This window comes from Ixodes scapularis, unplaced genomic scaffold (assembly GCF_016920785.2).
Source record: "Ixodes scapularis isolate PalLabHiFi unplaced genomic scaffold, ASM1692078v2 PGA_scaffold4__175_contigs__length_147842914, whole genome shotgun sequence".
NCBI classification, from domain to species: Eukaryota; Metazoa; Arthropoda; class Arachnida; order Ixodida; family Ixodidae; genus Ixodes; species Ixodes scapularis.
This window is the reverse complement of record NW_024609879.1, coordinates 101995069-102021200: the sequence shown is the minus strand read 5'-3', so window position 1 is coordinate 102021200 and position 26132 is coordinate 101995069. Positions and strand designations below refer to the sequence as shown.

The 26132-nt window shown below is 45.4% G+C and overlaps 1 protein-coding gene across 1 annotated transcript in view; it reads right to left on the bottom strand.

Annotated features, from left to right (window-relative positions):
- LOC8041551 (inositol-tetrakisphosphate 1-kinase) overlaps positions 1-25698 on the bottom strand; it is a 28474-nt gene extending 2776 nt beyond the window's left edge. Inside the window, exons 1-8 of the mRNA XM_040209288.3 lie at positions 25259-25698; positions 17217-17241; positions 17022-17147; positions 16842-16959; positions 14128-14223; positions 13993-14036; positions 9247-9495; positions 6757-6895 (exon numbers count right to left, since the gene is read on the bottom strand). Of these exons, the coding sequence (XP_040065222.1) occupies positions 6757-6895; positions 9247-9495; positions 13993-14036; positions 14128-14223; positions 16842-16959; positions 17022-17147; positions 17217-17241; positions 25259-25359 (898 nt within the window). The 5' untranslated portion in view covers positions 25360-25698. The remainder of the gene's footprint in view (positions 1-6756; positions 6896-9246; positions 9496-13992; positions 14037-14127; positions 14224-16841; positions 16960-17021; positions 17148-17216; positions 17242-25258) is intronic.
- Between the last annotated feature and the right edge of the window lie 434 nt (positions 25699-26132).

Below are 26132 nucleotides of genomic sequence, written 5' to 3'. Positions count from 1 at the left end.
CAGCACGCTGCCGCCCAGCCTCCGCAACGTGTCCGCAACTTTCACCAGGCTGATTTTTTGGTGGCCCAAGATAGCCGTCCGGTGAAAAGATTCACTGAACCCTACAATGATTTGCTGGATCGCTGTAGCTCTAGCGCTGTCAGGCCTAGACAGTTACCATAATTACCGTCTGTAGGTCACGTGACAGCAGCCTTGACAACGCTTCAGCAAGTGACGTAAGATGGCTGACCGGTGGCCGCAATCACGCAGTGGGCTTGAAGTGGGGATGCGCGACCCAGCAAATTGTCATAGAAATCAGTGGGAAGTGTCATTCAGCAATTTTCATAAAGATCAGTGGTTTGTAATAACACTGAGTTAGTGGTACTGAAAAGAAAAGCCACCTCAGTTTTTTAATGTGGCAGTTGATAAAAAGTTTCCCATTTATCTCAATAAGGTTCGTTCAGGATGAGTCAATGTACTTCTGGGCTATGAGAGAAGTCACTGTCCTGATTTCCAGTACCATGCTCTTTACACGTTTGGATAGAAGAGGGCTGGTGTGTTTATAACAGTGGATAATATGAACCTATAGATAGCATCGGACTGGCAGGGCAACGGAAGACTTGCGCTTCCCAACGACTAATGTCCACGAGCTTGGCATTTTCGATGTACTGATGTTTGCCAGATTTGTTCTGGCATAGTTAGCACTGCCAATCGCAAAAACTCCAATGCCAAATACCAGTTTTTTTTTTGTTTTTTTTTCTTTATGAATCTGGGGTAAGTTTTTGTCTGGGTATTATGTATGCTTATTTAGAATTTTGAAAAAATTAAACACAGTAAAAATAAGCTTCGAATTTCAGAGAATCAGAAACCTAACTAATATAAACTATGATAAACCTCAAATTTTCAGAGGTGGGAATCTAACAAACATAAACTTCAATAAACCCCGAATTTTCGGTGTAAACTCTAAGAAAAGACCCCCTGAATTTTCGGTGTAAACTCTGGGAAAAGACCCCCCTAATTTGACATAATACAGATTGAAAACATGGAAACCTACTACTAGTTTATAAGTGATTTTCTGAAAATTTCAAATTGGGACAATGGCGACTGACAGTTCCCCCCATAAATGCAGCTCAATGGTGCCGGTTACCAAGAACGGGTCCCATTTTCCCATTGAAATTTTCAGAAAGTCCCTTATAACTTTTGAATAGGATTTTAGTTCTGAAACCTTGGCATCTGGTTCAGACGGCCAGTGCTACACTTGGGCGGAGAATGAGCGTTCGGCAATGCATGGTTCATTTTCGTGGTTAATAACTGCCCTTCCTCGTTCAATGGCGCCATCTGGCGTCAATTTTTTGCTGCCGATTTTAATAAAAAGTCGGCCACACATGAACAAAATGTTTGCTCTTTTAGGATGCTTAAAGCCCATAGATATAGTTATGACCATGAATAGACCACTGCAGAATGTGGCTTGGTGACCCTTTACCCCTTTGACGGTCGTCGCCGTACATTTATGGTGGTAATGACACATTTGAAAGTGTCTGCCTAAACGCGAAACTGCGCACATTACGGGAGGGGTTGCTATTTGTTATGTCTTTTTTGAACTATGAATGTTATGATCTCACATTTATTTTGCATTGCTGGGCTATTTATGGCTTTTAAATTAGATGCTCCATGCACGTGATGCTCGGTTTGCACACTAACCGCTTTGGCAATAGTGCCAGACTTCCAATGCTTTTCGGAATTAAATTTGGAGTATAAGAGCTCATCATCCGACGGAGAAGTTCTGTAAAGTGCCTCCGGTTATGGTGTATTTGCACGAGAGATCTTTATCCCCGGAGAAAGTCGAGTACGTCATAGAGCTGAGAGAAGGAAATGGCACGAGAAGGAGGAGGAAGTGGAGAAAATCCAAGCGAGCATTCGCACGACGGAGTTGCATATAGCTCGGTCGCCGGAATCTTTCTTTTCGCAAACCTATTGGCGACTTTCGGGAGCTCACTGAACAAAAAGCAGGGAAAGAATAATAAACAAAAGACACCCCACACTTCAAGCCTGCTGGCGACTTTCAGGGGCTCATCCAACAAAAAGGCCGGCAAAAAATAATAAAGAAAAGGCACCCCACACTTCAAAGCTGTTCGTCATTACCCCTCCCCAAAAGCAGGGGGACAAAAGAGGGGGCCCGACCGCTCCGACGGATACCGACGGAATGGCGGAGATTCTGTAGGCCTGTCCCAGATTCTCCTCGGGACCCCGCGAGCACGCCGCGAGCTCAGGGGATCAGCGAACATTCGTGACGCGGAGCACGTGACCTCAAAACTCGATGACGTTTATCTTTCTCCTCGGGAAGAAACTCCGTCGTGCGAATACACCATTAAGGTGTATCCACACGACAGACCGGGCCGCGGACCGATTGATCACGTGATGCGCGGCCCGTGGGCCGCCCGGCTGCAATGAGCATCCACACAGCGGACCAAAAGAGCAGACGACAGAGCGAACGGGCCAGTCTAACCCTCGACCTCACAGCTCCGCCAAACGCATGCAGCGAACTGCTTTGAGGCTATTTGTAAGGAGCCAAGATGGAGGTTGAACAAAAGAGACGTTTGGCAGTGGTGGCCCTGGCGTTGACTATTGAGGACGAGGAGGACTTAAATGAACCGAAAAAGGCATGGGGACATCTTTAGATGATTATGTGAGTAGTCGTGCGACTATTTTCCCACAGAGCGGGGAATTGCTCCATGAGCGCGATGAAGTAAAAAGTTGCATCGTCGCACAACAAAAGGTTTGTCTTCTTCGTCTTTAACAATTGGCACCAAAAGAAAACAACTTTGGATTTAGATTCCAATCCAAGCAACAAAAGTCAGCTTGTTGCCAGACTTAGCGCTTCAACTATACTAAAAACGCCGCGGTCCGGTCCGGGCGAAGGTCCGGGCGAGAAAAGTCGCTTAACATTTCTCAGAAGCGCGGGCCGCGGACCACCGGCGGACCTCGAAGACCGGTGACGCAAGACATACTTGGGTAGTAATTCAATTACAGTAATTAAATTACTGTAATTTAATTACATTTCGTGGTAATTTGTAATTGTAATAATTACTTTTGGCTAAAAGAAATTGTAATTTAATTACTTTCTAGCGTCAGTAATTGCTAAATTTCAGGCACAATTACAATTACTTTTGCAAGATTTTGTGGCGGCGGCGCTTTTCCCCCCTGGCCACGGAGACGACAGCACAGCCAAAGCGACAGGGGAGAGAGCGTCTCCCAACCTGCTAAAAAAATGGAAAAGAGGGATGGGAAAGAGAGGCTGGGATAGAACGGAATGAAGGATTTTGTAGACTGTAAAACGATTTAATGAAGAATTTGAAAAATAATTTGATAAATGAGGGCTACATTCGTGTCCGTTTTCATTCCTGTCGTAGTTGAATCTGACTCTTCGTCTCGTTTGCTTCCTGTTGCTCCTGCTTCTAGGGGTCTTTCTTATTTCTCATTCCCACACGGGGGCATCGGAGGTCGAAGTCGAGCTGGTTGGCTCCGATCACATCATCCGGTCGAGGCGGGGTGGTTCGAGGTTCTCCTTACGCGTCTTCGCCGCTAGCATATTTATTCGCTTACATATTTCAGTCAAGTTTGGAACTTTTTTGTTCATGAAATTATTCTCTTTTCTTTATGAGTTTTTCACGTCCTTCTCCTCTATCTCGTATGTTGGTACCACTAACAGTAAGTCGTGCTACTCTGACATCGAGGCAAAGAAGCAGGATGTCTCATTAACACGACTCACCCTGCCTTACTTCCAACTTTTGTTGCTACACTGCTCTTCCTTCTCCCAATCCTCGTATACCTTTTTGTATAAATCTTCATTATTTAGTGTTCGCTCTACCTAACCCTTTCAACCGTTTGTCAGCCTGATTGGACGAGATTCCAAAACTTACAAACCGCGGCTTAAGCTGTAGGGAGCTTGTTTTTGCATTTGTTGTTCGTTGAAGGCTTCTTTTTTTATAGAGCACTTGGCTTGCACTTTGTTTTTACACCTCTATCGTGACCCTCCACCCGTTGTCCTCTCGTCTTGGCCTGTGGAACTGTCCCGAGGCGCGCAGTGCTGCTTTGCATTGAGAAGCTGCAACAGTCTTATCTATAATGAAAAAGGAAAGGCTGCCGGGGCCTTGTTGCAAAAAATTCTCTAAACAGATTAGCACCAATGTAAAAAACTATAATCGTGAGGAGCGAACTCTCCGCAGCGTTTCTGAAAACAAATTCAATAAACCGAAAGGCGACCTCCAATTTGCGGAAACACTAGCAGGTAGGCAACTTTCTTGTTACTTTGAATAATACTTACAGTTATAAAAAAAATAATAATAATAGCTCGTCTATATCTTCCAGCTGAAACACGCTCAAGTAAATCGTGAAATCGAGGCGTCCAAGAGGCCGCAGTTTTGGAATAATTCGTGGATTCTAATTTTCGCGACGCGGTGCGGTCGCGATATAGATTCCAATGTATTTACATTTTTTTTCGCGAATGGTAGGCGATTCGCGAAATTCGCGAAAATAAAGTCGTTTGCAGTGTATCATGAATTTTTCGAGGTTGTTCTTGCCATGCTAAATTCAAATCGGTCTTCTTTATGAGACGCATAACATCGATACAATCATTGCTATCCTAATGATTAGCTACATGACGATCCTAAATTTATTATTTATCTCAGGAGCTTTTTGGGTGTTACCGTGCACTGAATTAACCCAGAATCCCTGGCAATAGAGTTGCTGCTATTGTGACACTAGTTTTGTGGAAGCGACCACAGTTCGTGTGCTACGGTTACCCACATCCGGCATGTTACAAGTCCACAGACAGGGAGAGGCAGCGAATCATCGTGGCTGAAATGTTTTCGTAAGTTGTCGTATCCTTTAAATGTTTAACGTCGTTTACAAGTTTCTCTTATTAGCCATTTTTACGCGAGTTTTACGATACCAGTACTGTTGCATATTTGTTTCCTTGTATTATTTTTAAGTTTATTTTTTCTTGGTTTGACTTGGATACCTTTTGCATAAGCTCTAAGGAGATTCACCTCACACCTGTGAATTTTGTTGCCATTTTTTATGTTTTGAGAATATATGAACGCAGAGTTCATTACTCCAAACTATTAAGTTCTATAATCCATTTAACAAATTTCATAAAAGGAAAGTACATAAAAGGAAAGAAACTCGTTTACAGTTATATGGCCCAATGTGGGGGATAACTCTCAGAAATAAGTAATTGTAAAGTAATTGCATTACTTTTAAAAAGTAATTTGCAATTGCAATGAACTACTTTCGCGCAGTAGTAATTGTAGTTAAACTACTTTTGGAGCTAAGTAATTGTAATTGTAATTAAATTACATTTTGAAAGTAATTTACCCATGTATGACGCAAGATCACGTGATGCGCAGCCCGCGGACCAAAACAGCAATTTGGTCCGTCGTGTGGATACACCTTTAGGGATTTGAATCCGCTGGAATGTCGTGGAAGCGAATGCACCGAAATGAAGCCGAATGGCAGAAAGGATAACAACGTTTTGCCTTCAATATTTTCATTTGATGCTTCTAAACCTAAACGGACTGTTTGTGCTCTTGTGCATTCACCCTTTCTTTATACTATTCCTTAGCAAACCCAACCGGACCATAGGAAACACCTCTTGGGAGAAAAAAAAGAACCAGGGCGTAGCTTGTTATGTCGAGGGTTGTTACTTTGCATGTCGTTCTTTGGAGTTCTGATCGGCTAATACCACAATATTGTTACAGGGCGATACTAAAATGATTGACTTTCCACTCCCCGCATTTCTTAAAAGGTCACTAAAAAAAGCAAAAAACAAAAACATTAATGATTATGGTCATTTTTGGAAAGGCTAGAGCCACTAGGTAAGGTAAGCTTCAGGGTAACCACATGTCAGCCATCGGATGAATGAATGGATAACAGCTGTACCCTTTAGTGTACGGTAGCTAGTGCCATTTGGAATCGTGGTTGCCATTTGTTTTTCACCAAACTTTTTCCGACACTGGTAGTGTGTCGAGAAAAAAACTAATGCGTGTTTCGTAGGTAATGAACGTCGGCAACAGTCTTCGGCGAAAGTGAAAAAAATAATTTTGGGTTCCTAAGCTTTGTTTCACATAACCGGAATCAATTCACAACTCTGAGCGCTTCACATGACCTTCCGGTCGGGGGGAGCAATGCGTGGAGCGTGAAGTCATGTGGCAAGTGCGAAGATGTACCGTAATTGAGGTGAGGCGTGTAAAGGAATAAAAATTTAAGTGCCCCAGTCTGTTACTGCGTTCGCATTGCAAACTTAATCATATTGAAAATAAATGAACAGGGTAAAAACCCCCAAAAAATGTGCTTAAAAAAGCAACCCCCCCCCCCCCCCCCCCCTCCCTCCCTCGAAAAAAAAACAAAGTTTTTTGAAGTTGTGCTAAGGAAGTGGCCCTGAAAATCAACATGTAGTGTCTGTCGCAGTACGTCGTGAAGTATTCACTGCATTAGGCAGGCGTTGGCACCACGAGGGTGCCACGGTATTTGGTGCTCCAGTAGACTTCCGGTAGTGTGCTTATTTGTTTTCCAGCAACGTAAACTGATTGGGTAACGAGATTTTCCTTCGGAGAAGTATTTGCAATACGTTTGTAAAAACCTGAGCGCTTTGTAGAATGTAGTCCAAATAAAAAAAGGATCTTAGACAAAAAGAAGAGCAAAACCGGAAGCGAAACAGGGAGCTTGTTTGCAAACAAGCACCGGTGAACACCGTAGTGTAGTGGATAGACGACCCACCGGGGAAGTTGTTGACGTCGATGATGCAGAGGCGCCCTGTGCCCTTCTCCATGATAACATCCATACCAAAGAGCAGCTGACCCAGCTCCTGACGCACCACGTCCACCAGGAAGCGCAGCTTGTGCGGGCACGGCTGCGCCTCTTCCTGTGAATGGACGGAGACGGTCAGTGCGTTTTAGAATGGAACGGATCGAGGAACCGAAGGCTGGTTCACATACTTACAAGCGCTTACAAACAAGGGCCTTAAAACCTTTTTTTTTTTTTTTTCTCATGCAATATGTTTTTTTTTTTTTTTTGTTTCCAAAAACTTTTGAATATGTTAGAAACTACCTTTTCTTGTAGATAATATGTAAATTTGATCTCTCGAATACCACAAAACCTTCCCTCCAGTGAGATACAGCTGCAGAGCTGGATTAAGGTATGAGCTAAGGGGGTGGCAGCCCAGGGCCCCAGGCTGCCAGGGGGCCCCATGCTGGCCCCCGGAAATTTTAAAGAAAACTTCTAGTCGATTTCAGTTCAAAACAGCTCAGGTCTAAAAAAGGAGCAAAGATCACAGGAGCCTCTGGACTCTGGCTTCCTGGTGTTACCCCCCCCCCCCCCCCCTTTTTTTTTTTTTTGGTGGTGAAACAGGAATGCTATAAAGTTCCCTCCTCTAGGTGAGCTGTTGTTTGTGAGCTCGTCGTAAAAGACTGTGCTAGATCAACAAAATGTAAGTGTTGCCTCCCACCCGCCTCGTGGGAGGGAGCGAAGCTGTCGATGCTGGCAGTCCCGTTGAAGTCTCTTCTAACTGAAACCAGATGGAAGGACGTCCATGGAGTTCTCTATTGTACTGGGGCCCCATCAACACGTTTTATGGACAATGGTGGGTTGGAAGGCAAGCAAGTGTTGCCGAAGGCTACACGAGCAACGTACATGTGCCACATTATTTTTTGCCATTTTCGGTCTTTTAGCGCGAAAAGTTTCCTCTGAAATGACAAGTTAAAAACAAGCAAAAAGAAATATTGCTGAACCTTCTGAAGCCATCCAACCACTAACGGACGTTTCAAGGAGCCGGCTCTCGAGATGTCCCCTAGAAGTTTTCAAGGGGCACTGACTGCAAGCAACTTCTCTGGAGCCTGTGTCTGATCTGCTGCCAGAACACTTTCCGTGGCATTGAGTGATACGATCGCTGCAATTGTTTTACGAGCCTCTGAGGTACAACCTATTATTCTTAGCTTAAAGTAATACGTCCAAATGGCTAAAAAAAACGTCCTATAGTTATTGCAATTAGAAGAAACAAGACCACTTCCATCCAAAATTAATAGCTGTCGTAAGAGATCACAAGAAGTCGGCACCGAGCAAATGCAGGTGTGTCAACGGGCCTTCAATAAACATTCTACTAAGAGATCCCCACGTTTTTTAAAGGGGTACTCCGGCGATTTTTTTAGCTACCCCAATTATTATTATAGGAATCATCAGCCTTTACCTTTTCCGGTATGGTATTTAGCATCGTGAAATTCAGAATAGTTATTTTGAAATCCACGAGCGAAAATGATGCCAAGAACAGACATACAGATATACCCGCGCTTTTCAGCGTTGCGTCGTCTGTGGAAGGCAGGGTTGCAGGTTGAGCGGGCAGTCTAAAGAATGAACTATGCCGAACATCTGTTTCGTGCTGCTGCAAGGGTGCTGGAGCAAACTTTCCAAGCATTTATTTGACACCATAAAACCGCTCGTAATCAGTTGGGAACAAGCAGGGACACAAACCGAAAAATATAATGTTTCGGTTACGGTTCTTGTTTCCTGTTGATATCAGTTTCGTTCCGGCTTTCTACACCTCTAATTTTTACAATTTCAATTACCAATTACACATTCCAAAAAAAAAAAAAAATTTTTTTTTTTATTTCTTTAATAATATGTTTCATTCAAATGTGGGACGGCCGTTTTATAATAAATGTTTTAAAGTAGTCCCAGACAGGCAAGTATCCAGGGGGGGAAATTTAATTTTAACGTTCCTAAACGGTTTTCGGTTACTGTTACAGTTTGAGTCCCTGGTCTAGAGTCCAAAGAGTATATATACCCCCTGCCTTCCGCTGACGTCACTTCTTCGTTGTTGCCAGTAGAAACTTTCCCTCTGAAAAGCACTAATGACCAAAATTGGAAATTCAATAACTTTGTAAAAAAATTAATTTTGGTCCAATATTTGGGTGACGATTTCGAAGACGTTTGTTGATGCAATTATCAAATTTTAAGGCGAATCGGGGATTTTGAAGAAACCGTTGTCGGAGTACCCCTTAACCTTTCGTTGTCTACCGAGTTACTGTGCAACAGAGTACAGGTGCCCTATGTTATACGGCGGGATCAAGCAGAACCAAGGGACCGGGACAACGTCGTCTGCTATGAATGGTCAGCGCCGCGCCACTGTTTAATTGCAGCAGACAGCATTGTCCCAATCCCACTCAGTCCCGCTGTGTAGCATGGTGCCCCCAGTCGTTGTCAAGGATGCCCTACCGCAGCATTCGGAGGCAGTGGGGCGTTGAGCGGGGAGCTGGAGTGGGGCTTAGAGATGTCCTGGCTGTTGAAGCAGATGCTCGGCTGGTCCCCTGCCGTAAAGTTGCGCAGTGACGGCCGCCACGTCAGGTAGTAGTGGGGCCCCAGCACGTACACCTTGAGAAGGCGGGCGTCGTGTGCCACAAACTGCTGGGCCACGCAGGGCACTGGAGCCTCGCCCAGGCCGCCGGGACCAAACACCAGGCACATCTGCAAGGACCTCCTCGCGCTCCGTGAACGACGCAGTCGCCGTGCATCCGCGCCTTAAAGGGACACTGAATGGGTATTTATTAGAGGTGTGCGAATATCAAAATCTTTCGAAGCGAATCGAATCGAATAATAAAGGTTACGAATCGAATCTAATATTTTCGAATATGAATAGTAGTTCCAAATAAGGATATATTTGAAAACAAATATTTTCTATTTGATGTGAATTAAACAAGAATGCTTAACAAAAAAACACAACTGGAATTTTTTTTTAACAAACGTTTATGAAAAGGTTACTTTTATTGGAATAAGAAAAATGTCCCACATGTGACTGTTAAAAAAAACAGATGAAGAAAGATCAGTCAGTAAAATACCATTCCTTGAGTGAGGTTAGAGAACATAAATGAAAGTGCAAAAGTGAAGGCGGGTCGGCAAGCCACAACGCAGTTGGAGATCGCATCGCGGATGAAAGGAGGCACTTGAGCGTAAACGCAAGTACACAAGCGGTGGCGGGTCCGTAAGCCGCAATACGAAGTCGATGATTGCGTCTCTACTTTGTGCAATCTCTTTTTACGCTCGTGAACGTAAATGGAAGTGCACAAGCAGAGGCGGGTCGACAGGCCACAGCAGAGTTTCAGATTGCGCGATCGCGCTGCGCAACCGCACTGACTATGCACCATCTCTTTCCGTGTGCAATAGTTCTGTCCATAGAGGGCACCACAAAGATGCAATATATTAAGAATATGTTGTTTTTTTTTTTGGCGGGGGGGGAGGAAGTCTTACTTTTATCATTGAAAACGGGTAGAAATAAATAACAAAAGGAATACTGGCAAACTGATAAACCGGAAAATCAAGCGGAAAATAGCACAAGCCAGATATCACCGATAGCCGAGGTGAGCCATAAATCCATATCCGAATCCATAGCACCTTGGCTACTGTAGTCACTGTAGGTATGAAATCACGAATATATATGGTTGTGCTACATTAAAAATGAATGTGGACAGGAACGTATACAAGACGTCTCGGGCGGACGCCCGAAACGTCGTGCGGTCCGTCGCGACGATGCATGTGCCGTTGCAAACCGTAGTCCTTCATCCTATCTATCGCAGCGTTTGCACCACGACCACTTAGCCAACTCTGCAATCAGGGCATCACGGCAAGCAAAGGACAGATCGCGCTACCGCGTGCAAATAGCTTTCCAATCCTTCCTGCAAAAAGAAAAAAAAAAGATACTTAGGTTGGTTGTGTAGGTTTGCCAAGCTCGAAACCATACTGCGCAGTCCAAAAACAAAACAGAGAACTCGACCGCAAGTTGACACTAATCAATGAGTTCCGCGTTATTCGTAGTTTTCGAAGTATTCGAAGAACTCGAATAGTTCGAACAGCGAAAGGGCGAAGCGAATCGAATCGAATAGCAAGCATTATTCGCGAAGTATTCAAAGTTTCGAATATTCGCACACCCCTAGTATTTATGCTTGCCAAGGCTTGTACATTTGTACATGAGATATGACCAGCTAGCCAAAACAAAATTTGCAACTCGAAATTCGTTGTTTTTCTTCCCGCCGATTGAGAATGCACTGGTTTGAGTCACGCTCACACTCTTCTCCATGGTCACATGCTGTTCAGACACAACCGCCAAATATTATCAGTTGTGTGTCATCAAAGAAGCACACTTATTAAAAAAAAAAAAAGTGCAACCCATTTTTTGTGGCATTTTAAAGGTGTTTTACATTGATTTTAAGAAAAGAAACAAAACGCTTCACCCAATTGGAAGCACTTTGTGCATTCTCTGCGTAATTCTCAAGATGGTGTCGTATCGTGAGAGTCGTGAGCTGGATAGCTGGATGAAGCGAGCCAAGCGATGGCGGCAGACGACGGGGGTGGGACCTCTACTTAAGAACTGTTGCTCGTGGTACCAGCAACTGTCTAGCTTTGGAAGAGAAATCTTTTACTGATAAAAACTATTAGGATTTATTATGTACGACACGCCTGACCACCAAGCCGATTCGCACGAAGACGTCGCCAAGTCGTCGCCCCTTCTCCTGACTGAAGACCTTGCTAGCCTTACGAACAAGAATTGGTAAGAGCTTGAAACATGAGCAAACGTCAAGCACGAAATGCGTACTTGGTGTTGAATATAGATGCATACGATTCCTTTACTAGGTTCGAATGTGGCCAATGCGTGGTGCTGCCCGACTTCGAGCGTGGGGAGTGCCTTTGCAGCAGAAAAATTGGCAGCAAACCTTCTGATCTACAGTTGGCCGGCTACGTTGCTGCAACAACGAGTTCCCCTTCGTGTGCTCGACCCTTACAATGTTAAAACTCTCATCTGCTTCGCATGACCGGAGGAGCGTAAGGAAAAAAATATGCGGTCGGGCGTAGCCACGCAAGTTCTGGCAACTCTCTCCTCCTCTAGATTTCTCTCTCCTCTGTAGTGGACATGTTGCGCCATCACTCCGTGCTCGTGTTTCGATTCTGAGCAGTTGCGCTCTTTGGCTGTATCCAAAATATACGCGACTCCATAGCAAAATATTGATTGGGTAGTCGTCCGACACCATATTGAATTGCTTTACAAAAAAAATAAAAATTAAGTTGTTTTTTTTGGGGGGGGGGGGGGTGTCAGTGTTTTTTTGAAGTTGCAGTCGCACCGTTCATATGCTGCATAAAGGATGCGGTGTTAGCAGCAGATGCAAGGAGAGAATTCTCCGTGGACACGACTCGGGCAAGTTCAAAGCACGTCTGCTTCATATCTGTCTACAGATGGTTTTTGTACGACCAACGTAATGGGACCATCCTGCGAGGAAGAGGCATGCCTCAGACAATGTCTGCGGACTGCCTTGTGTAGGATTACGGAGCCTGGAACGTCTGTCCGACCGGTGCGTTTAGTGTCGCATTCCACCCGTACGTCCAAAGTGGCAACGAGTGATGTCACTAAAGCCGGAGTGTCAGGCTGTCAGACGCCGCGATCCTGGCAATTAGCATCATAAGTTCCGGCGCAAAGCACGGGCAAGTGTGAGGCTTTCGGAGCTTCCGTCGACCGTGAAGCTGGAGGGCGGCCTGCGGCGGAACAGGCGTCTGCTGCGACGCATCATGATGTCATCGTCGGAAATGGAGGGACATCTTTTTAGGATGCGGTAAACACGCCAGCCCGGAGAGGCGTTCCTAAAACCGTGATTCTGCGCCTTAACCCTCTGATGTCGGTGTGTCGGATGTCGCTCGACAAAGAAATATTCTTACTGCGGTCAGCTGTCGCACGTGCCCCGACGTGTTCCGACTTGCGCCCTTTATAGAGATTGTCCGGTAAAACTTGGACTTTCAGAAAACCCTTAAATTATATTGTCGTTGCTTTTAGGAATGTCATCCGCACAATATCCTAATTATTTATCCTCTGCCGAGCAAGTAATTCAATTCTAAACGTAGCCCAACTGCTCCGATTGTGCCCGCAAAACTAGCGGAGGTTTTGCTGGCAACAGTGGAAGCTCTGACGTAGTAACATCAGGCAAAGAGAGCCACCTCAGCTTTTGACTGCTGTCTCAGTAAAAGTAACTTCGTTCCAAGAACGACGAGATTTACACTATTGGGGGAAGCTGAATTCTTCGATGATGATCTTTGTATGCACCATCAACCATGTTGATCAAAACCGGGAGTAAGTCAACACCGACGACTCTGACGATACCATGCATGATGCGATGTCATGACACGATCAGCCATGTCTACTTGCAAAATTTGAGGTGAAGTTTCGTATTGCTGTTCATAATTGATTTAACGAATATTGGGGCGTGTTTTAATGAAATAAATATCACATGACTATATTTAGGCTCCATATGACCATTGCAAAAACATGGTAACATCACAATAACACCGGACAATCCCTTCAAGTTTTCAGCTTTATGCGAGATAGCGTAACTAATGATGCCTTATTGTAATTTGTTCTCTGGGTGAATGGAATTTTGCACGCTTGTTCACGTATCATCTATCAGGGCAGCTCTTTCTCCGCTTGCTTTTTACGGAAAATATGTTAACAATTCAAGTGATGATAAGCAGATTGTAGTGAATACGACGACCCAGAAGAGAGCTCCGAAAGTGTCTGCGATAAATCGTTTGAGAATGATTGCGACAGTTCTGCGAATGAGTGGTGAGGAGAGCCTTATGGACATTTCATGTCTTGAAGCTGGACACCCTAGACGGATGTACACCAAGATTCTGGAACTCCTCGCTGCACGGCTTAAGGTCCAGCATCTTCAGTCATTTTTCACGGACACTTAGAGGATTAATTTTATTTTTATGACCACTATGTGATTGTATTGTTTTTAGCGTAAAGTAACTCTCACCCGAGGGGCCAACAAGGCCAAAAGTCACATGACCCCAAAAGACTAAAGGGGAGCTATGCACTTTTTGAGATCATCATTTTATGGTGCAAACTCAGTCTTTGCATCCTAGAAAACCCATAGTCGCAATCACGTGTGGCCTTTTCCCCAACTAGAAACTTAAAGCACTGACCTGGTGAGCCTTCTTCATGCCGTGAGACACCAGAGGCTTGCACACTGTCCGTCCGAAGGCGCATGCAACAGTAGAAAGAGGGACGCATCAGGGCGTCCCCCCCCGCAAGGTCCCCCCACCTGCAGCCCCACTCACCGATGGGGAACTGAACCGCATGGCTCCTGAGCCGCTCCAGGTTTTCCTGTGGGTCCGCCGACGTTAGCTCCACAAATGGTGGGATGAACACCCAGTCTGCGAGGCAGTGGACGTGAAAAATGCAAGCTCGAAAGGAAGCACGTTTGCTAGCTGGTCCCGAAGCAACAGCACTGTGTAAATTGTGTAGGCGGGGACACCGCGCGTGTCGCAACTGCCAGATGAAGTCCTCTTCTTGCCTCGATTGCAAGCAACGCCACCGGATGACTCTTCGATGAGCGGCTAGTTGTAGCCTGTCGCGGGCTTGGTTTCCCTTGTCTCTTTATAAAAAAAATGTGCTTGTTTTTATGATTGTTTTCTGGGTGTGCTGCATCATGTAGAACTTGGCACTAGCGCTATGCACGTTGCTTAGACTAGAGGTCTGCACGAGCCAATATTTAGAAGCCCAGCCCGGCCCGCTCTCTCTTGGGCCCGGGCCCGCCTGTGGCCCACTGTTCATTTCCGACAGGCGGCCCGGCCTGACACTGATTTTCATGGGCCCGCTGAGGCCTGCTCTAGTCTCGCTCAGTATGAATAGCTCACAAATTGTGCAGCATGGCAGCTCGCTTGCCACTAATGTTGACTACGGTAACCAATAATCAATGCAGTAAGCATCCTTTTCTTTTTTTTGTTGCTGCTATAATTATTTTAATCAATCAACGAGCCTAGGTTCTAAATCGCCCACTCCCGCTGCATACAAAAAAAAAAAAAAAAAGGTATTTTGCATTGGCCAGCGAGATTTTGTTTAGGAAAAGCACCCCTTAGGGACCCCTTTTCACCCATATTGTGGATGCATGCACTCGTACGTACAGATGGTTTATGCCTGCGAGGGTGCGCATTGTGTAGGTGTGTATCTGTGTGGGTTGATGGCGAGAAGCGACTGTACGACAGCAGCGCCGCCAGTGACGAAAATGAACATTGCGCTGCTAGTGCTCTGGAAGAGCATTTGCTACAGACACACACACAAACAGTATGAAAACATTAACAAACACACATGCTTTCAGCATTTGGGTCTCCCCTGCTAGGCATCCCTCACCCAAACCCCAAAACAAACTTTAAAAAAAAAAAAAAAAATGTTGGCTTTGGTTTGTTTTGGCTTGCCTTGTAGATTTGAATACAAGGTCCGGACCCTTCATGCATGTAGTAGTTAAGCCCGAGCCTGGCCCGCACCCGTGCAGACCTCTCGCTAGACACAGCTTCATCTAGTTTCATGCCTCAACAGTGACAAGAATAGTTTTATCAACGAGTTGAAGTGGAGAGATCTCTCTGATGCGGTGTTCAAGCAGCGTTTGTCGAGTTCGGAGCAGACATGCCGAGTGGAAAGTGCATGCGTGCAGGTGACAAGACACTTTTTTTGTTGGCTTCCCTTTTTTCTCAGTTGCACCATTTGGCAGGCAGATACACTGTCGACATAGGCTACTCGGGCGTGCGCCAAGAGGACCTTATCCAGTCAATTGTGTTGCAGCATTCACCATGCTGTGTGCACGCACCTAGTATATACATATACAGGGTGTTTTTCTTTTAACCTTTCAGATTTGTTTAAAAAAAAGCTGTGAAAGGTAGACTTATGTGGTTCATGCAGGTGAGTTATACGGCCAGGGGGACATAGTATAGGGAGATAGTCACAATTACCAGTAGGCTAACTAAGTAAAATTTGTTATTTTAGACATATAGTTTCAATTAGAAACTAGCTGAGCCTCATCAAAAACCACTAAATCAACTCATTTTAGAAGGGTATAATGCCAGGACAGTATTTTACGGCGTTCTGTAAAAACGCTTTATTTGGACGCATTTCTAGATTCTGGATTCTTATTGGAGCGCATCTACAAGCCCGCTGTCCTGCTCCCCAGTGGCTGAGACGCGCAATACGCGTGCCCCTTACTTCCCTCCATTCTACGAGGGAGGCGAGGGGGTGGCTTTGTGCCGCGACCACCAGGGAGCAGGACTGCAAGTGCAAAGATGCGCTCCGATAAAAAAAACTAAATCTAGAAACGCATCAAAATAGAGCATTTATACAGAACGCCGTAAAATACTGCCCCGGCGTTATATCCTTCTAAAAATTGTTGATTGAGCGGTTTTCGATGATGCTCAGCAAGTTTCTAATTGGAACTATATGTCTATTTGCACTAATTAAAAAGTTAATAAACAAATTTTACTTAATTACCCGACTAATAGCTGCGACTATGTCCTCTTGGCCGTATAACTCACCTGCACAAACCGCATTACTGTACCTTTCATGGCTTTCTTTAATCAAATGTGAAAGAATAAAAAAAAAAAAGAAAGAAGTCTACAACACTTTGTAACGCCGAATTAGAGCGCAGCTCTTGAGGAAAAGGAGGGAGGGGTACTGAGGGCAGGGTATACGTCTCCTCCCTCCTCCTCATTCCCCTCCTCCCGTCTTTCAAGCTCCTCTCCTCCTCCCCCTCTTTCCCTCCTCCTCCTCCTCCTCCCACGCATTGCATCATGGGAAATGTCCCATAATTCACCGCATGAAAGCCTCTTGCAAGGGTCCTCAGCGGTGCATTATAGGACATTTCCCATAATGCACCCTGTGGTTAAGCAAACGGCGACGCCGCTAGGCCCGAACAGGTGCCTAACACCCTGTATATCTTACACCACAAGCTACAGATACCCCCAGCACAAAGGGAAAGATGCAGACAACAATGTCCCAACCTCACCTGTACTCCCAAGCTTGCTTTGCTCGACCAGCTTGTACTGCCGGTACCGGTTCAGCACCTTGCGCACGTTCTCCAGCGGGTCCAGGACCAGCACCTCCGGGTGCGCCTTGCAGAACCTCTGCACCGAGCGAATGTTCTCACGCTGCCACGGGACAAGGAGTGCGGATTGACTCGCCCCACCTCGAAGTCGGCCGTGATCCGCTGGCACTCGGCGTCTCCATGGTCCGCCCGCACCAAGATGTCGCAGAACTTATGCACGATGGCCGACAGGGGTCCCTGCTCCTCGAGCGGGCGGCTAAAGTCGAGCTGCAGGGACACCATTTGTTTCAGGTCACACCGGATGCCGCCATGGTGCCTTTGTCGGGGTAGCCTTACCTTAACGAGCTCCAGGCCGTGGGACCTGCAGAGAGGGCAGTGCCAGTGAGTCACAAGCAGCCATCGGAACACAAGAGTTCATCGGTGAAACAAAGGTACTAAATTGCTAATCTAAGACCCTAGTCTTGCAGAGTAGCGTCATCTGCAAGAAGCTTCAGGCTTTGTGGAGTTAGAACCTGGGGTCATTTCTTAAAACAATGATGCTAAACTGCTAGTTTTTGGCTCAATCCTTGCAGAGTAGTGTCATCTACAAGATGCTTTGGGCTTTGAGGTATTAGAACAAAAGGCCCTCATTGGAGCATAGAAGTGTCTTTTTAAAACAAAAATGCTAAACCCCGTTAGTCTATGACTCTAATCTCGCTCAGTAGCGTAGCTCGCAATTTTGTTTTGGGCCTTGAGTCATTACAACAACAGGGCCTCACTGGAACACACAAGTCCCTTAAAAAAAAGATACTGAACTACTAGTCTATGACCCTAGTCTTGCTAAGTAGCATCGTCTCCATATATCAGTTTTGGGCCTAGAGATATTGCAACACGAGACTTTGCTGGAACCCTGAAGTCTCTTAAAGGGCAACTATGTTTCATTTTTGGTTTTGAAAAAACAATGCAGTCCTCTTCAGTATCGCCTAGGAAGACCACACGTCAAATATTACGATGCAGTTCTGTCTAAATTTTTCTTAAACGGTCCGGCAAACTTTGCAACTCGCCAAGTTGCCGAAATCGGCTGACTCGAGCAGGCGAATTCAGGCGCAACCAACAGCGCAGTCAAGGCTACGGCATGGGCGGAGCCAACATTGAGCTAAACGTCATCATCATGGCCCCATTTTGCTTGTTTTTACTTCTCCGATCGAGCGTAGCGCATGACGTCAGCAACGTTGCCTCTCGGCGCTCAGCGGTGTTCACATGATTGGCATACGCGCCTGCGCAGCGCGCTTCTTGGGAGCAGACCAACCGCCCTGCCGTGGTCCCGCCGTCTTCCGCGTCACAACCACCGTCGTCGTCTCACCGTTTGTAATTATTGCCTCTCGGAGTTTCGTCCACACTATGGACACCACGTGCGCAGAGTCGCAGACTTATGCCGCAGTTATGCAGACGTCGTCGAATGCCGTAAACACCAAAACGTAGCGAAGAGTGTGGTGCAGACGACACTCGCGCTTGCCGCACGCCCGCCCCCATCCCGCCCGTCGTTGGGCCGAGGATCACGTGACATCTTGTGCCACGTGATGGCCATGTACTTGGCGGCCCAAGGCCAATGTTGCCAGACGGAGCCGAAGTTTCGGTTTCGATTTCCGCTCGTGTTTAAAATTAGATTTAAAAATATATATCCCATTTTTCGCGAAGCAAACGACGCAGTGTCTTTTACTAGGGCTTTTTAATTCGAAATCACTCATTATCCCGAAATCTTCGGAATTGAGCGGAGTTGCCCTTTAAAACAAAGATACTCAACTGCTTGTTTATGACTCTAGTGTCTCGCTAGGTAGCATTGTCTGTAAGTTTAAGTTTTGAGCCTTGAGGCATTACAACAAGAGACCTTACAGGAACCCACAAGTCCCTTAAAAGAAAGATACTGAACTGCTAGTCTATGACCTAATCTCGCTGAGTAGAGTCATCTGCCAATATCAGTATTCGGCCTTGAGATATTACAACACAAGAACTTGCTGGGCACCGAAAAGTCTCTTGAAACAAAGATTCTGAACTGCTAGTCTACGACTCTAGTCTCGCTGAGTAGCGACATCTGCAAGTTTCAGTTTTGGGCCTTGAGACATTACAACAAGACACCTCACTGAAACCCACAAGTCCCTTAAAAAAAAACACTGACACCGGCCACATTTTTTAAAAATTTTTTTGCTAGGCAATTTATTATGGTGTCAAAAGACTACCCAATCGATATTTTGCTACAGTGTCAGATATATTTTTAATAAAGTAAAAAAATGCAACTGCCCAAAACCGAAACTGGACTGGGGAGGAAGAAGAAATAAAGAGGAGAAAGATACCAAAAGTCACGTGGCTGTGCAACCTTTTTTTTTTTTTTTAAATAAGTATTTGCAGCTTTTTAAAATCTACAAAAAATGAATATCATATTTTTTGACCATTTCTAGTATTCAGTGTGTGCCTTCGATGACCCACGACTTCGCTTAACTTTGGTGGTTGTGTACGAACCATAGAAAACGGCACATGACCACAGAGAAGAGAGTGAGCGCGACTCAAACCGGCCAGTCCTTGATTGGTGGTTTTTGGGTGGAAAAAAAAAAGAAAAAGAATTTCGAGCCACAAATTGTGTTGCGAGTAGTTGGACATGTTCACCCAACATGCCCAACTAAAGCATGTTCACGCAACCGTTCATTCAAACACCATTCAAACGGTTGCGTGAACATGCTTTATCACTGCGTTCAACAACAGGAGCCCATTTACACATACATTGCAGATTGCTGTTGCATTCCCAACTTTCAAGGCACTACAATCGTTGGGAGAGGTAAAGAAAAGGTGGCGAGGGAGGTACTGGAGGCTTACATGATAAAGAAGGAATGTCCTGATAAGTGTATCAGTCAGCCCTCACTTTTCCTTCACAAAAGGGAAGTGGACTTCATTGACACGTGTGGTGGCCGAGTCATTGATGACTATAGTCCGTTGCAACCTAAGAACAAAGAGCGAGGGTAAGATGGGCCCGGGAGGAGGAAGCAGATGGAACGCTGGAGAAGAGAGGGGGAACCTCCTCCTCTCTTCAGCTTTTCGTCTGCTTCCTCCTCCCCGGCCAGTCTTACCCTCGCCCTTCGTTCTTAGGTTGCGACTATAGTCACATTTGTAGTATTTGTGGCTTTTGCTGGTTTTATTTTGCTGTTTCTATTTTTTTTTAGTAAAAAATTCAGTTGATAGTCATCAGTCGTCCTGTTTTCCTCTCCGTCTTCGTATTTGTCTCTATTGTGCGCTTTCAATACTTTCAACATGCATAATCTGAATGCGGATGGCTTCCTGATGCTATCTCGTTCCCCCAGATTCACTGAAGTTAATTAAAAAAGTGATATTTCGTTCGCTGGTGAAACCGAAAGATCGTTCTCCCTAGTTTTCCCTGCCATCCGAACGTGACGTCCCAGGTAGGCAGCGAGGCGCGCGACCGGCAATCGGGTACGCTTGCGCCCGCCTTTCTCATGTCTAATCTTAAGAAAGCGGGGGCATTCGTGCTATCTGAAGTTGATATTAATCTGTATATGTGCAAAGTATGACCTTAGCCTACGTGCCGAACTATGAGAAAGTAAAAAAACGGAAGCAATTGGGAGTTTGAAAAAAATTGCTTTTGCAACTCGGTACGCTCCAGCCGCGGCTCGCTAGTTTTGTAAAATCGCTTGCAAATCTGTTCTCTTTTTATTAAAAGCTGGCAATTTAGCTGGCTAAAAAAGGTAGAAGAGTCACGGAATACATTTTTCAACAAATTGTCCAAGCACCACGGAGAATGCTCGAAATGTGGGTACAGGTGTCCCACATGCCCGTCTTAACGGAAAGAATGTGCCATTTGTTTTGGATTTTCTTCAGAAAAATACCGTTGCAGATGCCAGCATGTGTAACTACTCTTGTAGCATGCATATGCTCCTTGGTGCTCAAGTAATTTAGCAAAGTATCTATAGACCATTCCAGAAAAGCGCTTCTAACTGGTGCCATTTTCAGCATTCGTGCGTGTGGTGTGTACTTTGCTCGCCTTCTTAAGCGAGACAGCATGCACGTGCTGGGCTGTGACCTAACACATGCCGACAGCGATTCTCGTAAACATTGAGTGCCAGACTGCTGCCCCATGCATGCAAGCACGTGCAGCTTGCTCAATAACATAGCTTTGGCAAGCTTGCACTTGCACACGAGCAGAGACATGGCGGTGGCCAGTCCCCTTGCTTGCAATCGTCTAAAGAATGGAATGAACTGCATTCCTATAAGCCAAATGGCAAGTTACCGTCATGAAGATTGTGTTAAAATGGAAATTAAAAGAATTCTGCATTTACCAAGCTAAACATCAATGTGCAATGTAAGGCATATAAAATAAACAAACAATATTCATATTCAAATAAAGAATATTTCCCTGAAAATGCAATAGTGCATAAAGTACAAGAATGCATCATAACATTTTTAATTCAAAATAAGATAGCGAAATTCCCCCCCTTTTTAAAAAAAAGTGTACTTATATATATATATATATATATATATTTTTTTTTTTTGTTGGAGTAAAATGCAACATGTTCCTCAAACACCCATCCACGAGCGCACACGGGGAAGAGTGTAATTCTAAACAAGATTTTTTAAAATTAGGGTTTGGTTTTGCACAGCCTCCATCAGCTCTAAATTTGCATGCCTCTCCTCACCGACATTATTATTTTCGTAGTTTTAAAAAACTTTCAGCCCAATATAACAATTCTCCACAATAGAATAAAAAAAAAAAATGTTTTCACTACTTCTTCTGTGATAAAGATTGCATGTCAACCATTTCACAAACTAGGCAATGGCTCTATCATATATTAAGCTGCTCCCTAAACCTCTGTAATACAAGCTAAGAATAGCAGTGTGTCGAAAGTCATGTCTAAACTCAAAATTTAACTTTGTTTAGACGTTTCACCTCTCGTGTTTAACAGATCGGCCGCGTGAGTGAAACTTCGAGACTAGCCCGAGCTAGATTTGATGTTCAAAACATAAACCGTAAAATACTGGGCAAGCGCCCACCTAAGATTTAGAGATAATAGCGAAAAAATAGGGGATCGGTGCTTGTTCGGTCATCAATTTTATATATTAATGTACTGTGCATATTTTTTAGATCTTACAACTTTGGGAATGGGCGCTTAGTGTGGAATGGGCGGATGCGTAATATTCTATGGTAATGTTTATAAAAAAAAAGATAAAAAAAAAAAAAAAAATTTCTGAAGCATTTGTGAACAACCAATGTGGCTGTGCCAAATGTCGACTACCGTAGAATACCGCGCATCCACCCATACCACAATAAGCGCCCATTCCCAAATTTGTAAGACGTGAGGAAATACGCGCAGTACATTTACATTTATATGCAAAATTGATGACCGGACAAGCACCCATCCCCCATTCTCTCGCAATTATTTCTAAATTTTGAGTGGGCGCTTGCCCGGTATTTTACGGTGTAGTGCTAGAAAGCGCACTATTTTTCTCAATATTATTAGCGCTCCTCTTTGGACGGATGTCATAGTGGTCAGTGTCACCACCGGCTTCAGTCTGCACTTGTTGCTCTTGAAGCTGTTCCAACTATCCAGTGACTTTAGTTCCAGCTGCAGAAGGCTGCTCAACTCGCAGCACGCGGCTAAAAAGTCTTCCGAGCATAAGGGAGAATGTTTTATGCGACACAAGCTCTCGGCAAACACCTCGTGCAAAAGCACCTTGACGTGGCTGGCATCCAGATTGGGGAGTGTGTATGTTTATACAGCCTAGAACCTAGTCGGCCTCAACAGGTGACCTGTCTCCCAGCTGTAGATGAGAAATTTAGCCAGTGCAGTACAAGCGCTAGCCTAAGGTCTTTAACGTTCATCACACAGTAGTGATAGACGACTGCACGCCGGTACGATGCTCATCCATATCGAAACGGGCAGGGGTGGGGATTGAACTCAGGATCCCTGGGTTCTGCAGCGGGAGCTTTCGCTCCATGTGCTTTGAGCTGGTGTGCGCTAGCCCACTCGGCCACAGATCCCCCGATGGCTGGCATCCACTGCCGCCGGGGAGCGCATTTTTTTCTCCCACGAAAACAAGCGTAAAAAAGAAGCCTTTCCTGGCACTGTTTCCCGTCACTCTAACGCGGAGCACAGATTGCTACCCACTGCAAAGGAACTTTCAACCTTGAAGCTGTGAAAAAATAATCTTGATAGCTGGCGCCCAGAAAGCAGCTTTGCGGCTGCCTGAGTCACTCGTCTGCCTGCCTGCCTGTGACGCATACGGGCAGGGAAAAGTAGGGATTTTTCACTTTTGCCAGTAGAGAGTTGCCTCCTGGAAACCTCGCTGCTGGAGTAACTTAAAAATTCAGTAACTTAACGGAAAATTTTGTTTTTTATAAAAAATGTTGGCTATTAGTTGAGAAAGGGTAATTGATGCGATCTTCCAATTTCCAGCAAAATCAAAGAATATAAAGAAATCGGCGGAGTTCCCATTTAAAAGAAAGATACTGCACTGCTAGTCTAGGACTCTAGTCTCACTGAGTAGCATTGTCTGTGATGTTTCATTTCTGGGCCTTGAGATATTACAAGAGACTTTGCTGGAACCCACAAGTCTCTTAAAACAAAGATACTGAACTGCTAGTCTACGACTCTAGTCGCACTAAATAGCATTGTCTGCAAGTTTCAGTTTTGGGCCTTGAGACCTTCACTGGAACTCACAAGTCCCTTAAAACAAAGATACTGAACTGCTTGTCTATCACTCTAGTCTTGCTAATAGAGTCGGCTGCAAGTTTCAGTTCCGGATTCTGAAGCACTAGGACACAAGGACCATCTGGGGAAGATGCAAAGATAGTGGAAGTGAGCTAGTTTTATGCTTCTTGAGATTCCTTTTTCACAATCATAAGAGTAATGACCACAGTTACATCTTGACAGCTATACAAAATGCCTTTCATGGGTGTTGTTTTTGTGAGAAATGGTAAAAGTGCTTTTGTTTTAAACTCTTAGTACTTTAGAAATCTGTAAAACCACATGCGATAAAAAAAGAAAGAAAAAGGAGTCTGTCAGCAAGGCTGAATTTGAGAAGCAGTTTTAATAGAACTTTTTTTTTTTTGGATATATGATTACAGACCACACAGTCTGTAAGCGAGTGCTGCCTATGCAGGCGCAAGTTTGTCTGCTTCTTGCACAGGAGTTGCAATGATGTCAGAACGTCACTCTTACTGGCTAATCGAAAAAAAAAAAAAAAATAGTGGGTCTAGCATTGAGGTCTACCCACTATCCTTCCAATCAAAGCCTATCAGAGCTCGGCGTTGTTTCTGACGTCACCGCAACGCCTGCGCAAGAAGCAGTCGACTGTCTTTCCGCAGACAGTTACAAACATTTCGCCGCAACTGGTGTCTAATCTGTGCAAGCACATGCACGAGCTGGCGCACTTTGGCCTATGTTGCTGCTGTGCCAGAAAACTCCAAATTCATTCATTTGCGTGCACGAGCAGTGTGCAATGCAAGCTTTGGCAAGCTTGCATTTGCATAAACTTGACCACACGAGCAGAGACATGACGGTGGCCAGTCGCCCCACTTTCAATCATCTATAGGTCATGCACATTTGCACACTTCCAGTGCGATTACTTTGCATCACCAAATCTGTAGCTCTAGCAACGACAACAGAAATATGTTGCATCAACCATTATTAGTTCTTACCAATATTCCAAATACTGCAATGCGCTGTTTTTGGACGGAATCCTAACCACTCTGTGCAACTAACACAGCTGGCTGCCTCGACCAATGAACCGGACCAGCCTAGGCTCCAAGCCAGCTGCAGCGCCAATCGCACGTGTGGACATATTACGTCACTGCAGTTTGAACAAACCAGCCAACGAAACGGGCAGGAAATGTACGCCACGTCAGCACAAATTGCAGCTGGCTAGACGGCAAACCAATCAGCCACGAAGGATCTATGATGCCCAACAAACCGTGACACAGAAACTTACGGGCTTCTACACGTGCAACGTCTTGTATATTTCTACACCGCGATCTCCCTCACCTGAACGATACCGCATATTTCCCCAAACACGAGTGATCTTGAGCTTACATCAATCACTCCACGGGTTGTCAGTACTGAGAATCTAGAAGTCAAAAAACGCTGACGCTCACACAGGCATGCTTGATTGAAGGCCGTCCCTAGACCAAGTGCCGGACACGGCCGACGCTACTGACTTTACGGCGAATTATAAAGGAGGGCAGTTTACTAATTCAAGGCCACAAATGAACCCAGGCTTTTTGATCGCGGAACGCTGATCGCCGTTTACTATAGCACGTTGGGGTGGAAGTAGCCGTCATTGCCGAAGGCGGGATGGAGGTACTCCCGAGCATGTAAGTACGGCGAAGCAAGGCTTACGAGCACGCTTGCGTGAAGTCCTCGGTGCTGAGTTCCCGGCTCTTCTTGTCGCCCCACCAGAATCCCACGCGGGGCCGGGACGATGCTTCCATGTTGCACATGTGTTCCGCCGACTCAAGCGAGACTCAAAACTGCGGCTGTGGTCGGTGCTGCTCGACGACGCTGCGGCCGTACCACATGCTCGTCGCTGTCTAGCCGCTGCTGTTTGTCAACGGATAGGATTGCACGACAACGTTGCAAACGCTGCCACCACTACCGCACGCTGTCTCCTCCAACTCGTGACACAATATACTGGGATCCTTTTTCGATTACAGTTTTGTTTCGGTTCTTTTTTTTTTTTTTTTTTTCTTTCCAACCCCGCTCGTCTTGCCCACGACCACTCGCGCTCGATAGCTGCCGAGATTGCCGATGCCACCGATGCCCCGATGCCGCAGCCGCTCACCACGTGACCCAGTCAGACGGACACGTGATCGAACGTTACGTCACGCTTTGGGGAAGGAGGAGGGAGCCGCCAGAACCGCACCCCTCCCTTGGCCTCGGCTGAAGGTTCCTTTATCATGTTCGTGCGAATGGGGTATTAAACACTGTAGCTTATTTAATGTTTTTCTTATCCTTCCCAACGAGGTAGTGTTGATCCTTCCATACAAAAATGTATGCTACACGAAACGGAGCTGATACGCACGTCGCGGTCCGAGTAATGCCACGTGACTTCTACCTGGCTCCCGACCAGACAAATTAGACCCGGCGGCCCGGATTAAAAGTGATAAAAAGAGATTATTTAAAGCTGCACTTTAAATAAAGCTGCACCCAGTATAAAAGGCTCTGGGTACACCCGGAGCGCTGATTGTACCTAGAAGACAAGGCCTCCCTGTGA